Source organism: Emydura macquarii, unplaced genomic scaffold (genome assembly GCF_026122565.2).
Source record: "Emydura macquarii macquarii isolate MOO-44397 ecotype Brisbane River unplaced genomic scaffold, CSIRO-AGI_Emac_v2 contig_3287, whole genome shotgun sequence".
Taxonomy (NCBI): Eukaryota; Metazoa; Chordata; order Testudines; family Chelidae; genus Emydura; species Emydura macquarii.
The window spans coordinates 3,646,581-3,662,594 of record NW_027133424.1 but is presented as its reverse complement, the minus strand read 5'-3'; the positions used below and the strand labels follow the sequence as shown (position 1 = coordinate 3,662,594).

Below are 16,014 nucleotides of genomic sequence, written 5' to 3'. Positions count from 1 at the left end.
ACGGGCCGTGTTTATTGATTTAAGACCATGTGATCAGATGATTAGCAGAGTTAGTGTGGCTTTCATACATTACAATGCACGTAGCTTTGTGTAGCTCTCTATGGGCTCTGCCTCAGCTCCCTCACATACCAGGCAAAAGGTCTGTGCCAGAGCATTGGTACATCGAAGGCTACACAATTTTATCTTATAGAGCAGTGTTCCTCAAATGGTGTTCCGCGGAATAAACGAGTTGAAGGGTTCCGCGAAGAAGCGGAACCGCGCCGCCGAACAGCTGATGGGGCCGTGCCGCCGAATGAAGGCTACACCGCACCACCGAAAAGAGCAAGATTTTCTTGACTTTTCAGCAGCGGGCATGGGGCGCTAGGGTTCCTTGGGTATGGGAAGGGCGCGCAAAGGTTCCGGGGTGGGAATGAAATTGAGAAACACTGTTATAGAGGTTGTTACATCTGCCGCATCAGTGCCGCGTTAGTGCATTCCAGTCATACATTAAGTAACATAACTACTAGGTGTAACATGTGGTTCGTTCCTTCTTGCATAGCGTTACTGCCTCAGTGTTTCGGGGCAGTCGTGCTGAGGGGACTCTTCAAGCACCAATGTCTTTGCACAGGCACCTTGGGCTCTCCCCACAACCATAGCTCCCTGCCTGCTTATGGACAAAGCTTCTTCCCCTTTAGACCCTTTCCCACATCCTTGCTTAAACACTCAACTCCCCAAAGTTCTGCTCAGCCCCTCATGCCCACCCAAGCCCTATTTACTCTGCCTGCCCCCAACATCTCTAGTTACCACACTACATCTCTACTTGCCCCCATGTCCCCCAAAACTCACAATGTGTTTCCTCCTACACATACAGCATCCTTAATCACCAGAAGTACATGGAGAGGGCAGCAAATCACATTTTGTTGTGTCAACTGCCCACCACAATTCAGGGAGACAATCTGGCAGCACTGGAATACTGAAATAGCTGATGGATCTGAAGAGTTTCATCAGCGAATCTAATATAACAGATTATCCCAAATAAGGAAAAAACTGTATATCTTTACATTTTAAAATTCCAGGAGTAGCTTGTGTCCAAGAGTATGACAGACTGTGAAAGAATATTGGCACCTGTGGGAACTACGGTTGTATAACAAAGAATGCAAGAGAAAGTGAGGAAAACAGGAGCATTTCAAAATCTTTTCTTTGCAAAAGTTGGCAATTTTTTCACTAAAATAATGGCACAAAAAATCCAGTTTTTCTCTGAAGAGTCACTGTACCAGATCTGGACACTAAACTCAACCAAAAATTGTGAGTCCTATTTTAAGCAAAAATTTCAGCGAAACCTTATCAATGAAGTCCTGTTGACATCTCCATAATAGCATGGTAAAAATACCAGTACAACCGTTTTTATGCATGAGCATTTTTATATGTCCATTAAATAAATAAATAACGGGCAGTGAAGTCCCAGCCCCAAAGCTCCCTGGAGTTTATATTTATGCTATTGGGCATTGACTGTCCATCATTTAAAAATAAATCAAACCAGATAATAAAACAGGATCATTTGTCTGCATAAGGACTAGAACAGTAAGGGTGTCAGGACTCAAGTGCCTTGGTAAAGCCTGGCCCAATGAACCTAAACATTTCCAGAGGTCAGAGAGAACTCCAAAACACAGATGCATTAGCATAGTTGCAAAGGAAACCTGTGGGTCCTTGTCCATATGATTCAAAGTAAATGCCAGAAATTTCATGTGCAATAAAAGGTATTTCCTTTTTAAAAACAGCAAATGGATCATTCATTCACTTGGCATTATTAATCATGGAATGCCCTCCCTGGATTCATCCATTAGGCCATTGCCCTCTCCTCCAAATCTATCCAGTCCCACTTGCTGCTATGCCTATAAGAAATCGGCCAATTCATAAGGACTCAAAAGGGCAATCTGGGCACTTCATAACCATTAAAAAATTAAAATTTATATAACAATAGTATATTTTATTGGATCCTTCCTCACCACCCACTTTTTTACATCCACTTTCTTTTTAAACTGTAAGCTCTCTGGGACAGGAACTGAGTTTTAATAGAGTTTGCATAGCACTTAGCACCATGGGGCCCCAATCCTGACTGAGGACAATATTTCAAAAATATTTAGAGCAGGAATATCTGGATATCAGGGCCTACTCCACCAGAGGGTCCCTTCCCTGAGAGAAATTTACTGACTGCTATGGCCAATTTGCTTAGCTTAATGAGCTTTTTTAAAAAGGAAAAAGAAATTTTCACACAAAGCCCAACAGCAATGATTATAGCCTTATTTAAAAAATTAGGAGCTGGGTAACTACAGGAAATTATACTCAGCTCTGAAAATTACAGAGGAACCTTGCCCAGTGTCACTTCCTCACCCCCAATCCATTGCGGCTGCATTCTAATACTGTGTAGAAACAGCTGCAGGAGTGGGGAGCAGGTCTGGATAGTGGTGAAACAGTGTATGGAGGGGAACGATCAGGTTTAGCTAGCTGTCCTAAACCAGACAGAGACCTCCACTTTACTCTAGGAAGACTGCAAATGCAGACAAAAGACATTTCATTTGTCCACAGGGTCAGTTCCTGCAGCTTCCTGTTCTAGTGCATTTCATTATTAAAAGGTCTTTCCTTACGTGGTCTTTTTTTTTAAATCCCAGGCCCAACTGCCTCAAATCCTAAATTAAACACACTTTAATGCATGCAAATAAGCTAAAGAAAAGAGGTTTCAGATTACAGAAAAATATAATTAAGTAGGCAAATTTAACCCAGAAGGTCAAAACCGTTATTAGCCAGTGTGTGAAAGGTTGCAAAGAACACACAGAGGGAAAGATGTGCACACCACACATATATATAATGGCATTAAACGAGGCACTCAAATCTCCTTCGCAATTCTCCTGGGGGAAAAGTTCATTGGAAATTTTAAAAAGTTTACTTCTGCTAACCTAACATCGGGTCCTGAAATGGCTCTGCTCTTATCAGGCAGAAAGATCTCCTGCTTTGACTGTGCTCCTAAACCAAGTGGAACAGCAAGCTTTTGGTGCACTGAAAAGGTGATGTCCTTACCATAATGCTGTTAAGCATCAAGCTGCTTTTGAACAAGGGATGTGCATATGAAATAAGTTAGACTATATGATCTGTCACTGGATGGTAGAAGAGGGAACAGGAGGGATCTGGATTTCTCTAGGCTTTGACTGGTGAGTCAGAGCTACCTGGGCTCTCTGGGTATGTCTACACTGCAATCAAACATCCATGGTTGGCCTGTGTCAACTGACTCTGGCTTGGCATGTGGGGCTATAAAATTGCAGTATAGACATTTGTGCTCAGGCTGGCATTCAGACACAGGGACCTTGGAAGGGGGAGGGTCCCAGAGCCCAGGCTCCAGCCCAAACTCAAACATCTACACTGCAATTTTACAGCCACACACTCCAAGCTAGAGTCAGTTGATGCACGCCAGCCACAGATTTTTGATTGCAGCGTAGATATCTTTTACATGAGCATTTCCAGAAACCTCACTTAGGAACAAGGGCTTAAATAAATGGGTTGTGTTTTTAAAGAGATTTTTTTGTAAGTGAACTTCACTGTACTTGAAGTTGAAGAAAAGATCATGTTAGCTAAGGCCAGGTATAATGACAGCAAATAAGGTATAGGCATCCACTCTGTTCCTCAATTCTGTCCTGCAGCACATTCTGCTATACTAGTCCTGGAGCTCTCCTGAGCAGAGTGTGCCTATTATATGAAAATGCTTGGTGGTCTGGGGATTAGCTGAAGACTACATTCATTCTCACTTGTTAATCTTTTAGCCAGGATTAGAACCCAGGTCCCAAAAGTTGAACAGCAAATGCATTAATCGATTCCAGCAAAACCTCAAAAATAGCAGTGACCTGGTAACAATAGACTTAAGATGTCCGAGTTCTTCACAGATACTTGTTTATTGGATGCCAATAATTTCCGCCTGCCTAGTAATAATATACTGCACTAACTGTATTACCTGTTGCAATCCACAGCTTACAATGGTAACTTTTGTCTGTCAAACAAATGCATGCTCATTTTCAGAGACAGACAGACAGCAAAGCAGAAAAAAGAAAACTATGCCTGCCCAAGGTGCTGCTTAGCAGGGCACACATCAGAGAAATGAGTGCATGGAAGCTGTACAGACTGATCATTTCTTCACATTGTAGGACCATAAACATTTCACTAAGGTGAGATGCTGTGGGGTAAAGTTTAACATCACTATTTGAAGACAACTCAATCATTTTTGTTGAGCATTAGGTCTTGCCACAGATTACTCTCTATTCAGAGCAATGAATAGGAAATCAGGTTCTCAACAGTGGGAGGTGATTTTATTTTTAAGCCCAATTCATAGGACAAGTGAAATCACTTCTCCTTATAATGAATAATTTTGCTACAGTTAGAGTCAATTTTGCACAGTGGCTGTAAAAAAATCTTCCACTATCTAAAACTGAAATGACAGGGTTTTTTTTTAAACACTCAATGCCATTTAGAATTCTTGTAGAGATTACCAATAATATATTATCAAAAAGGAGAGAAAATTCCACCAACAGAAATGCATTAAGCTACCAAAGCTTCTAATAGCAAAAGGCAAGTATGAAGGGATTCAAGCAAATAAGGATTAAAATAATCTAGTGTTTGTGCTGCAATGATACAAGCGAACAAAACTCTGTTGAGAGACAGTATCTCTGCCTTGTTATCCTTCAACTGTATAAATATTAGAAAAGCCAACTTGAATATAGGAGGGGTGAAGGAAGAAGTATTTCTTCTATATTTGATTACTTGTCTAATCTATTGCATCCTCTCTGGACTAGTGCCCTTTAAATATTCCTCCTGCACAGTTGTTGATTTACTTCTCAATAGAAGCCATGGTGACTGAAGCCAGAGCGAATGGCAATTATCCATTGCCATCTTATTGGCCTGCTGATTCCTCAGAACATTTCAAAACAGATTAAAACAGATAGTAAGAAAGGATGGGACAGAGCACAATGGATTTATGAGGAAAGGAATATTTGTTTTTACCAGGACTGAACACTACTCATTTCAATTTATAGTGAACTGTTGTGTGTTTTTATCAGTAACAGAAAAGATAATTAATGGTAATACTTAGATATGGTCATCTACAACTGTAGTTCATAACTTCTAATGGTGAACTAAAATTACTGTGAGCAGCAGCCTTTAAAAAAGGTATATGGCACATGGTTTTCTGAATGGGGAGGAGTAAAGGGGGAGAAAACATGGCATGCTGTGTGTCAGATTACTTCACAAACTTTTGTCTTTGGAGATCTGGGTTCAAATTTAAATTCACTACATGAAATTCATTTAATGGTCTCAACCTAGCTAAATGTACACTTGTCCACATCACAAAACCACCACGTAACATGACACAGTCTGCTCCAAAACACAATCATTTATGGCACTTTGTAATTTCAAAGCTCTGTATAAAAATCAGTCCTCCAGCAGCCATCTGAGGAAAGTAAATATAAATCTCAGTTTACAAATGAGGCCACTGAAGCATGAAGGTAAGTGAGTTGTCCAAGGTCATTCAGGGAATCAGTGGCACAAGTGAGATTAGAAATCAGACTTTCCTGGCGCTCAGACCGACGTTCATTAAACTGAACTACACTGTCTCTTGGATGAGGCCTGTTACTGGAATAGTAAAGCCTGCTGCCGGTCAGACTGAGCTGCTCTGGGTGCAGGAATAGAATGGCAAAAATGATGCAGCTTAGCACTGATGTATATGGCTGCAACAATATCCAAGAGGAAGCTTTTGCAGTGCTTGCCAATGAAATATGCATCTCCAAACATAATTGTGCACTCACCCTAAAATGTAAATTCATAAAAAAGATTTACAGGCATATTTTAGTTTTGCAAGCACTTATAAGTAAGCAAGCATCAACGAAGCCAACATAACGTGAGACAGCTGTACATTAGTTAACTGCATGCTAGGATTAATGGAGAGGCATAAGGGAAAAGTCTAAGAGACAAAGTATCCACTTCATCATGTGCATTGTTGCTTGTGAAACCTGTGTTTGTTTTGTAACAGGTTGCTAGTAAGTGCTGACCTGTGGGCTCCATCAAGTTTTCACAGATCTTCAAATAGAATTTAGAATACCTGTTCTGCAATGTAAACTCAGATGTGAGGCAATAATTTCCTCTACAGTAAACAATTTTGCACTAATGACAATAAATATACTGAAAAATGAATCTAAGCACCTTCTTTTAATATAAATATGCTGCTTTAACTTTCAGCTCATCTCTTCCTTGTTTTTACCACTGCTTGTGAAAATCGTCCTGTCTCTTGGTACGCTCAACTCAACATACAAGTGCTGAAACACTGTATGGAAATGGAAGCACCACTAAACTTCCAATTCTAAATCAAGGACTTTTTTATTCTGAAGAGTTGTAACACTTTCCGCAAGTATACTCTTTATAAACTGTATTGATTTCCATTGTTCAGTGGACATGAGATCACACATACAGCCAGAGCAGACTGGCTCACAGCAAGTCTTTTTCAGCAGCAACAGGCAACGTGGCCACAGACAATCAAGCTTACAAACCCAGGAGCTGTGAAAAATCTATGCCAGAGTCACTCTTAGCAGTTTGGCGAACAATGCAAAGCTTCTGTCTATGGTGACATTCTAGAGGCATGCAATCACTTCTTCCTTCCTTTGAATTTCATTTACATGCTCTCTGCAGATTGCAGGCAAAAGGAATTTTTATGGATCTGAACCAATCCTTCCTCCCAATATCTCTCTTTTATCTTCCTTCCAGTAGGTCTCATTATTATGAGTAAGTGGGAAACAATGCCATTGTCTCCTCTACCAGCTCCCCAGACTGTCGACTATACTTGTAGCTTTAACTTAATATTCACTTCAGACACACTGAAGTGAATTTAAAAAAACCTCAGCACAAGCTGAACCCCTGACAATGCAGTAAATCATTCGCTTCATTCCATGTTCGGCAATCCAGAACAAGAGTTTGGGATAAAGCGATTATGATATGCAATAAAATACAAAAGACTAAAGGAGCTTGAGCATTATTTGCTTTATACAATTTTAAAGAGGATTTTTTAAAAATAATCAAAACATCTTGAAAGAGAGCAGCACAATCCTGTTTAGCTGCAATAATCCCAATGTTACAGGTAACATTTAGGTGCGTTTGCTTAATGGGGACCATTATTTTATGAAATAAAATTTGGTTTGGTTCAGATTTATTAATTTTAAAGTACGACTACCTGCTTTGCTGGATATTTGTTTATAACTCATTCCTCACCACAGCTATTGATATAGTTCTAATTCCAGAAGCTTGTTTGGCTGAACTGCTTGTTCTGTACAGGTACTTTAAATTAAGAGCCACTGTGCCCTCCAAGGCCGGGTCCATCTTTTACTTTGTAGGTACAGAGCCTAGCATAGTGAGGACAGGAGAAACAACAATCAGCAGCAAGCCAAGGTAAACCCCAACGGGGAATGAGGTCCTCTTCTTCAAAGATGTAAAATAAAAGACACAAGACTAATCTTCAATCAGAAAAGTGAACTATTAATCAGATCTGTCTGAGTGCATTGCTTAAGATGTAGCCTACCACCAAGATTTTATTACTTAAGGCTGGGGAACTTGATTGACATTAGACTGACCTGAAGATATTGGGTTCTAATCCATTTTGATCCATACCATAGTGGGAGAAAGGGTATGAAACCCATGCTATAGCATAGGGGCTCTGATACTGAAGTGATGGATACAGTATAGAATTCTACATAAAGAAGCTTTTGTTGTTATAGAGCTAGACACATAACTACTTCTGCATTACTGCTTCCATTTCACTCAGCGGTAAAACTGTCTGATCAAAATCTTAAAACTGAACACTGGAAGGAAAAATTAGTCTTATTTTTTCCACCTCATTTGAACACTAAAATGTTAAATAATTATAATGGTAGGATTTAATTAGGAGTAGGACAAAAGCTGATGTAATTCATGAACAATTCTGTCTGTCAAATGTCTGTCTCTGTGTCACTTGCGACAGGTAAATATATACAATCTGAACAAGCATCAGCTTTATAAAACTGCAGAAGTTAATTCCATATAATGCAGCTGCTGTTGCTGTAGCATTAGCAGTATTACCTATTAGAAGGAAGGAAACAGGTCCATAAAATATAGTGGTCAAATAAGAGGCTGTATTGTACTGAGAGTGGGGTATTCAAAATCCTCAACGGAGGCCTAATTCTGCTCCCAGTGAAGTCAATGGGAGCTTTCTTATTGACTTGAATGGGAACAGAATTATTTCAATGAACGCTTTTGAAAAATCTCACTCAACCTAACACTTAAGAAGAGCCTTCTATAACACCTCCTATTTATACAGATGTATTTTACATACGTATACATACGTCTGTATTTAAAGCATACTCGTGCATATATAGGGGCAAAACTCTTGCAATAAAACTGTAGAGCCATGTGAAATATATCTTGTGGACCTCAACTGGCACCTTATCAGGCACTGTGACTACCAATGCAGCTCTACAAGAACTATTTCCAGTGTCCAAACCTCTCAAATTCAAAGAGCCACTGTATTAAACTGCTAGCAGTTCCTCTGCAAAGAATATTCCTCTATTTCCATTTATTCCAAAAGGTTGTCATGGAAATGATCTGGTGAGAATTTTTCAGGAGTTAGGTGTAAACTGTGCTAAGATTTTTTGTTTCAAAGCTTACAATAGTAGCTGTCTTGCACTAACAGAAGGAGAGCCAGGCAATAGCATGGTATGCATTGAAAAGCCCATCCCTGAAGGATAACAAACACTCTAAGCATTCCTGTTAGACCAACACCAAGTGCTTTTGAAAAGAAAAAAACAAAACAAAACACACCTTACTGCAACTTTATAAAACTTCAAGGTAAAAAATTAGACATGTGGTGTATGCAATGACTAATTCATTCCAAAAATTTTATTTTTAAATGAGAGTTTAATTGTTAAGGTAAGTGCTGTTGATTTATGGAATCTAAGATGTGACTGCAAGAAACTAGTGTTCCAGTTAACTGGCATCAAAACTGGAGCTCAAAATTAAAAGGTCTGTCCCAGGTAAGATCAGAGGTGGGATTAACTACTCACTTCTTGCTAATGGTTTTAGAGGTTGCCAGAAATTTCATTAGTTCCTAAAATGTTCGCCTGGTACCTGAAGGTCACACACACATTACTGGCTAATTCAAATTCTTGCAAATAACAAAGGTTTTAAGGCCATTACGCTTCCAGGGCATTCATTCCTCAGTCAGTTCAGAGCACAGTTCAAAACAGACCTAATTTTTAAGCCCTTCTTGGACTTCTTTAAGTCTGTCTCAGGGAATTGGTCATTTCACCCCACTGTTGCTGATCTAACATCAGCCTCCTGTACCAACCTTGGAAACTTGGGTGGAGACAAGTATCTCTTCCTCTTCAGCACCAATAATCTTGAACCACCCCTTTTATCTAACTTTCCATCTTTTTTTTGCAAATCTCGGGGAGATGACATTTTCTCCCTTGTATATGACAATTTCTTTGTCTGTCTTTAATAAAATATGGCATAACTATAAGTCCCAGAGATTGACCAGGACGGCCCAGAATTTTTAAGTCTTACCCAAGGATCATGTAGTACCAATCAGAGCCCTGGGCTCAGATATTTAAAAATAAAATGTGAGTGCTACAAGGAACAGGCAGAAAGCTAGAGGCTGTCCACGCAGCCTTTACCTTGACTCAGCTACAAGTTTGCCCTTTGCTGAAGCATGAGAGTAGGTGCAGGGAGAGTAGGCAGAGTGCCCCCACAGACCCTGGCTGGCTCCTGCAGTGATTCACTGTTTTGGTGGCAGCAATTCTCCCTTCCACCCCAGACTCTCCATCTCAGGACTGGGAGGAATAGAGATGGTGATGCAGAAAGCGGGACTATGTTACAGATAAAGGTGACATAAGGAACAGAGAGACAACCATTTTCCATTTCCATGAGGGAAACCTGTGGGCTGATTTCATATAAAATAGAGGAGGATGTTGCCTGAAGGTGCTAGGGGAGAGGGTAACAAATCAGTAAACAAACAGTTGGGGGAAATCTGGGGATCCAGGGGAAAGAACCTCCAAACGCACAAAAAGCATCCAAACTTCTGAATTTTTACCTGAAACCCAAACCTTATGATGCCATGACAATTCAGGTAGTAATTAAATAATTTAACATCTACAAGGGTGTATATCAACTGTCTGGGAGCAAGGGGCCCCGTGGAAATTCTCTTAGGAGGGCGGTGGAACTGACAACTGTCTTTAAATCTAAAATTTGTTAACTCTAAAATTTGTTAATAAAAATAGTTAGGAACACATTTTATGTGAAAGACTACACAAACTGAAGTGGTATATTATGTTTTGTAATACTATGGTACAACGGGGAGTTAAGGACAGTTTGTCTAATCTCTGAATTTCCTGACTTTTATGGTTTAATTCTTGCCGTTATTTTCTAATAGTTAAACCACAAAAGAGACTGTGCTTTAACCACATTTTTTAATAATTAATTGCTACTTATTAAAATACTAGAGATCCAGCAGAAGTTTCTTCTGCTCACAAATTTAAGATGAACTGGGCAGAGGGATTTATTTGTGTCCCCCTTCACAATGAATACTATATCAATAAGATTCTTACTGTGTAAATTCACATGTCTAAAGAGTAGGAAATAATAGGAACACTCAGACCTGGTTTACATTAGTAATGAAATATAATCCATGATCATTACAACTCTGCCAGTGGGACCAATGGCTGAAAAGGTAACGTCAATAGTTCTCAGATTTCTACCACTATGCCATTAATGAAAATGGTTAGAAAACATATGACCGATAAAAATGTCTCTGTCCTGTCTAATTGTTAGCACTGCTGGACACGCACTGGTGGTGAATTACAGCTAAAGTAGTTTGCTGGTATACATGCTGCCTCAGTTCAAGAAAAACTTGCAACTTTGATATCTCCTTTCACCTCACAAAGATCCCTCAGCAATTTTTAAAGATCAAGCTGAAAAATATCCCTGCTCCCTTCTTTTTTGAGTAAAAAGAGACTTTAGATTAAGTGTGCGAACACAGACTGAAACCCAGGAGGAAAAATTGGAAACCATTCCCTTGATAAGGCTGTTCTCAAATCCAAGCTTGAGTGACTAAGAGTGATGCAGTGGAGGGCTGGGGGAGAATAGACCTTTTAGTGCTGAACAAAAGCATCAGTGAGGTCACTCTGTCGACATAGGGGTATAAGAACAATTAATTTGAATCTAGGAAAATAAGGGTTAAAAGGAGGCATTATTGCATCAAATAGTGGTCCTCAAACCAACCTGAGCCATGGAACAGCAACAAATGCTGCAACAGTTTCTCCAATTGCACTGGAGATGGGAAAGATGTCCATTTTACTAGTAAAATGGTTAGCCCCTGAGGAAGAGGAAAGACTGAAATGGATGGTTTCCTGACACACCACCCACCCCTGTGAGTATCGAATAGTGGTGGCAAGGGAAACTGTGACAGTTTCAAGACTCATTCATGCCAGCAAGTATCACCTTTACAGGAGAAACCTCAACAGGTTCCTGGGCCTGGGGAGAGAATAAATGAAAAAATACTGGCAAATTTTCTTTTTATATAAAAGAGATGAAAAATAAAACTTCTGCTAAATATTGTCATTTACCTACTCACATTACCTAGAGGGTCTTGCACAAGGACTGAGGTGTCAAAACACTGAAATTTCAAGATAGCAAGTGAACCACTAATAATAGAGTATGATATTCTCACGGAGCTCTCAATGGTTGGACTCCTGGGGTAGTAATGATGAGTGAAGTGTTGCTACATTCAGCTAGGAATTTTCTTTGCTTAATTCTCTCATTATGTAAAAAGCAGAATCCAAGAATGAACATCTATTTCCACTGTACAAATTTAACCTGCATTATATACAAATGAACACAAACACACACTTCACTGAGTTTCCCTAAAGACAAGATCATGGAAATTACTTTATGCAAAAAATTATATCCTTTCAGCAACATGCATGTGGAAATGTTACACATACTATTACATTTCTAATCTAAGAACTTTACAAGCCAAGCTGGTCTCCAGTGAATCCTATGATGCACTGGGTTAGATTTAAAAAATAAAGAATTAACATTCCCTGTTTGAGAAAATTAGATTGACAAGACTTGCACAGCTCCTTTAAGAGGCAGGAGGAAAATGAATGTAAATAAATAAAATGGAGTGACAATATCTTGCTGCAAGGTGCTAAGCAACTAGTAAAGGAATCTGCTTGAGTGAAAGGACGAAAAATTTTAAAACAATTAGAAAGGTATCGGTGTGGCCGAAGAGAAAAGAGTGTGCAGCAGAGAAGAACTGGGAGCCCTCATGTTGGCAAATCAGCTTCTCAATATGTCTAAATTCCACAAGAAGGAGCAAAGCATTTGAAGATATTATAGGAAATGGCAGAGGAACACTGTGCACATTCAAAGCTACCCAGTTTTTCTGGGAAATAATTCTCAGATTGCCATAACCTTGATAAACTGTTAATTATGTATTTCAACCAGAAGAGTAAAGAGGGAGCCAAACAAAATGGATAACAGCTTTCCATAATTTAACAGAATGAGGGAACTTGTAAATGATGGTTTATTGAAGAATAATTGCATGTTTTTATTTAAAGAAATAAAGTCTGAGATGTCAGCTAGACATAAAATAATTGCCAATGGTAACAGGATTGTCAACTGTCCTAATTTTGGGTAAAGAAAGGAAAGCTTGTTTCCTGAAGTAGCAATCCACGAAGGTGTGTGAGACATGATCCTTTCCGAAGGGTTGTTTATAAAACCTAGAATAGGCTATCCTGAAACTCAGAGTAAAGAGCCTATGGGAGTTTGCTATCTTAGTCAGAATGGCTGATGGGAAGCCATTTCTCTAGGGTTTCATGGTAAATGGCCTGGAACAACTTGGGTAAAAGGACCTGGCACACAAACTTGTGACCCATTTTACCTTCTGCAGGGGACAACTACAATCTTACCAGAAGTCCTGAGAAATACTGAAGCAGTGGTGCAGGGAGGGAGATGGATATGGAGACACTTTTGTCACATAACTGCATCTAAGTGAGCCTTGAGACCTGCTGAAAAGTCAGTTCCTGTGTGTCTCATTGGTGGTCAGATGTTAGTTTCCCAGACTGCTAAACTAACAGTGATTTAAAGAGCGAGCAACAAACAGGAACACACAGACCAGTTTTCTATTCTCCCAGACTGCATCTCAGCTCTTCAAGATGTTTCTACAAAGCTGCAAACCACTTCTCTACCACCTAGTGAATACACAATTAAAAGCATTCCAGGCAAATGTCAGATGTTCTTTGAACAAAGTACAGTATATATTCCCAGTGCTGCTCCAGTTAAGAGAACTGGAAGACCTAATTTAAAAAAATCCACAATGCTATTGTCAATATATTTTCTTTTTTGTAAAAAGATACAAACCTTTGCTGAGGTTAATTTACTTAACATTTTCTTCTTTTATCTGCATCTCCTTGCAGTTTATCAAAGTCCTTCTATTTCTACCTGGAAAGTCTTTCCCAAGCTAACCTGCTTATCTGCAGTAATGAACACTCGCGCAAACAGGCACAAAATTAAATGGCTTCTTTACAGCGATTATGATAGATTAAGCCATGCTTAATCTACATAATCAAATTGCTTCTGTGTTCAGCAATAATACCTCTTCTGCTGTCCAGGGAGCAGCCAATGCTAACCTGCTCTCCCAATAGCTTCCTTCTGAGAAACACCAACTGCAGTGGAGGGGAGGAGGGTTATTTAAGAGGTAATGGAGCAGCAGACGTATGAGGTGCACCTTTAACTCTGAACATAACAAGTCAGGTCAGAGTGAAAGGTATCTACCTCTCAGGAGATGTAGGAATATTATGCAGGAGAAAAAGGAGAAACCATGTACAGGAGATTCTCCTCAGGGCACTACCACCATTCAAATTGTCTATCCCAGAAAAACACCTTATATTGACCTCTCCCACCTACATGCATTTTAATAAGACAGAGGAGACATTTCTGTTTGCCTACTATTGTTCTAGAAGTAATACTTCATTTCTTTTCCCCCTGCAAGAAAGCTGTGTGTATCTACTACTTTTCTTATGATGTTTACACTCTAATAGAACAGCAGAATTTATTAACAACTCCAATATTAGAATTGAGGTTTCATATCAAGCTGGATGTGTCTTGCCAATGTGTTAAGGAGTATTTTTTCTTCTGTTAAGGAGAGACTTCTTAGGGCCAGACACGTGCATTATAAACATCTTGGCTTAGAAGTTAGAGGTGGGTATTTAGGGAAGATGACAGGGTCTAGTAGTTCTGGAGCATATCCTTGAAACTGCCATTAACTCACTATGCAACTCACTTGAGGTAAAACTTTTCAAGAGTGGCTTCTAATTGTAAGTGGTCTACCCATTTTCACAGTTGCTGAGCATCAGCAGCTCCCACCAACTTCAACTGAAAAGCCACTTTAGAAAGTGTGTATATTTGAATCTCTGCACCTCAATTTATTGCTCTATAAAAAGTGAGTATACTTACCAAAACAAGTGCTCAGAGAATTAGTTCACTGACGTACCACTTAGAAAAATGAGCCTGATCCAAAACGTACAATTTTCTGGTCACTCTGGTGGCTTAGAGGTAATGCTCTGGCAGTGAGCACTACGCTCAGTTTTTAGGGAGAAGAATGGTCATGATCCCTCTGGCCAATTGTGGATTGGTATGGACAGATGCAGAAGAAACAGTGTCCAGCCCTCTTCATATGGAGAGATGATAGCTGTGACAGAGAATCTCAAGAGGGAACAGAAAGAAGCTCAGGGCTCCAACAAGGATATAGCAAGATTTCTTCCTTACACATATGCTCACCCCCACCCCAAATCCCTTGGGTCTGAAGGAAGTGTTAGTTAAATGCCCACTGAACAAACAAATAAAAGATGGGAAAGCAGTTGTAGATGTTAGAAATCACAGGAAAGGCACTTGGTGGAAATGGAGAGAGTTGATGGAATTCTCTGTGACAAGAATGTGACAAGTAAACTAATGGGCAAAACGTTTAAGACCACAATCAGGCCAACCATGATGTATGGGTTGGAATGTTGGCCAATGAGGAAGAGAGACCAATAACTTCACACTGCGGAAATGAGATCACTCAGGTAGATTCTGGGTAAGACAAGAACCAAGAGGCACACTATGAAATGGTATGAGTCATGATGCAGGTAGCTCCCATCACAGAAAATCTGAGGGGGTATCAATTGTCTCACATGACCCAGCCATCTCAATGAGATGTGGGATAGCTTGGCCAGAGGTGACAGGTTTTAGTAGTTACAGGACAAAGACCACAAGAAAGACCCAGAAAAAGGTGCTTTGAGATGAAGAATGACATGAAGGTTGGTGTTACCTTGGAAGACACACTTGAAAGGAATACCTGCAGACGTAGAACAAGAGCTGCCAACCCTGACTAATAGGACAAGGCGAAACAGTAGCAGCTTCCTTGGGCTTTTTAACTATCTGAAAGGTTTTCATTTTTCTTGGAGCTCAGATTTTGCACTTGATGTGCATGAGGGATACAGGCACTTCTACTTTCTGAGGCAAGTGTCAGATCTTAAACTTGTTCCTCTCTTCTCAGTTAAGACTAATGAATTGGAGAACAGCCCACAGCAACACAACAGGGAAACTGAATCAACTCTGGGGATTCCCAGAAGCAAAGCTAATACACTGTATTTCTATCTGCCCTCCATTTGAGGGAGCATTTTACAAATATAAGTAAGTTAAATCTGAACAGTCATGTGAGGTAGGTAGAGTAAATTTTATAGACAGGGATACGGAAGGAGAGAGAGTAAGTGACTTCCTCAAGGTCATAGAAAGCCTGTGGAAAAGCCAGGAACAGAACCAAGATTTCTTGTCATCCATGCCTGAGGGACTGCCACAATACCACTGCCATGATTCATTAGAACACATGCCATCTTCCAGGGGCATTCAGGTAGGTATGAAACCTCCTCAGAAAAGAAC

At 39.8% G+C, this 16,014-nt stretch overlaps 1 protein-coding gene and 1 non-coding gene across 4 annotated transcripts in view; both read right to left on the bottom strand.

Annotated features, from left to right (window-relative positions):
- Nucleotides 1-16,014, bottom strand: part of COP1 (COP1 E3 ubiquitin ligase) — a 186,622-nt gene that overhangs the window by 25,556 nt on the left and 145,052 nt on the right. The window contains exon 19 of one of the 3 annotated variants that reach the window (XM_067532416.1): nt 7,892-8,071. The exons of the other annotated variants lie outside the window; for them this stretch is intronic. Within the exon in view, the coding sequence (XP_067388517.1) occupies nt 7,989-8,071 (83 nt within the window). The 3' untranslated portion in view covers nt 7,892-7,988. Of the gene's footprint in view, nt 1-7,891; nt 8,072-16,014 lie in introns of those variants that run through there. 3 annotated transcript variants of the gene reach the window in all.
- LOC137143012 (small Cajal body-specific RNA 3) lies at nt 2,452-2,588 on the bottom strand. Its single transcript, XR_010917075.1, has one exon. It is a non-coding gene; the product is annotated as a small Cajal body-specific RNA 3 (non-coding RNA).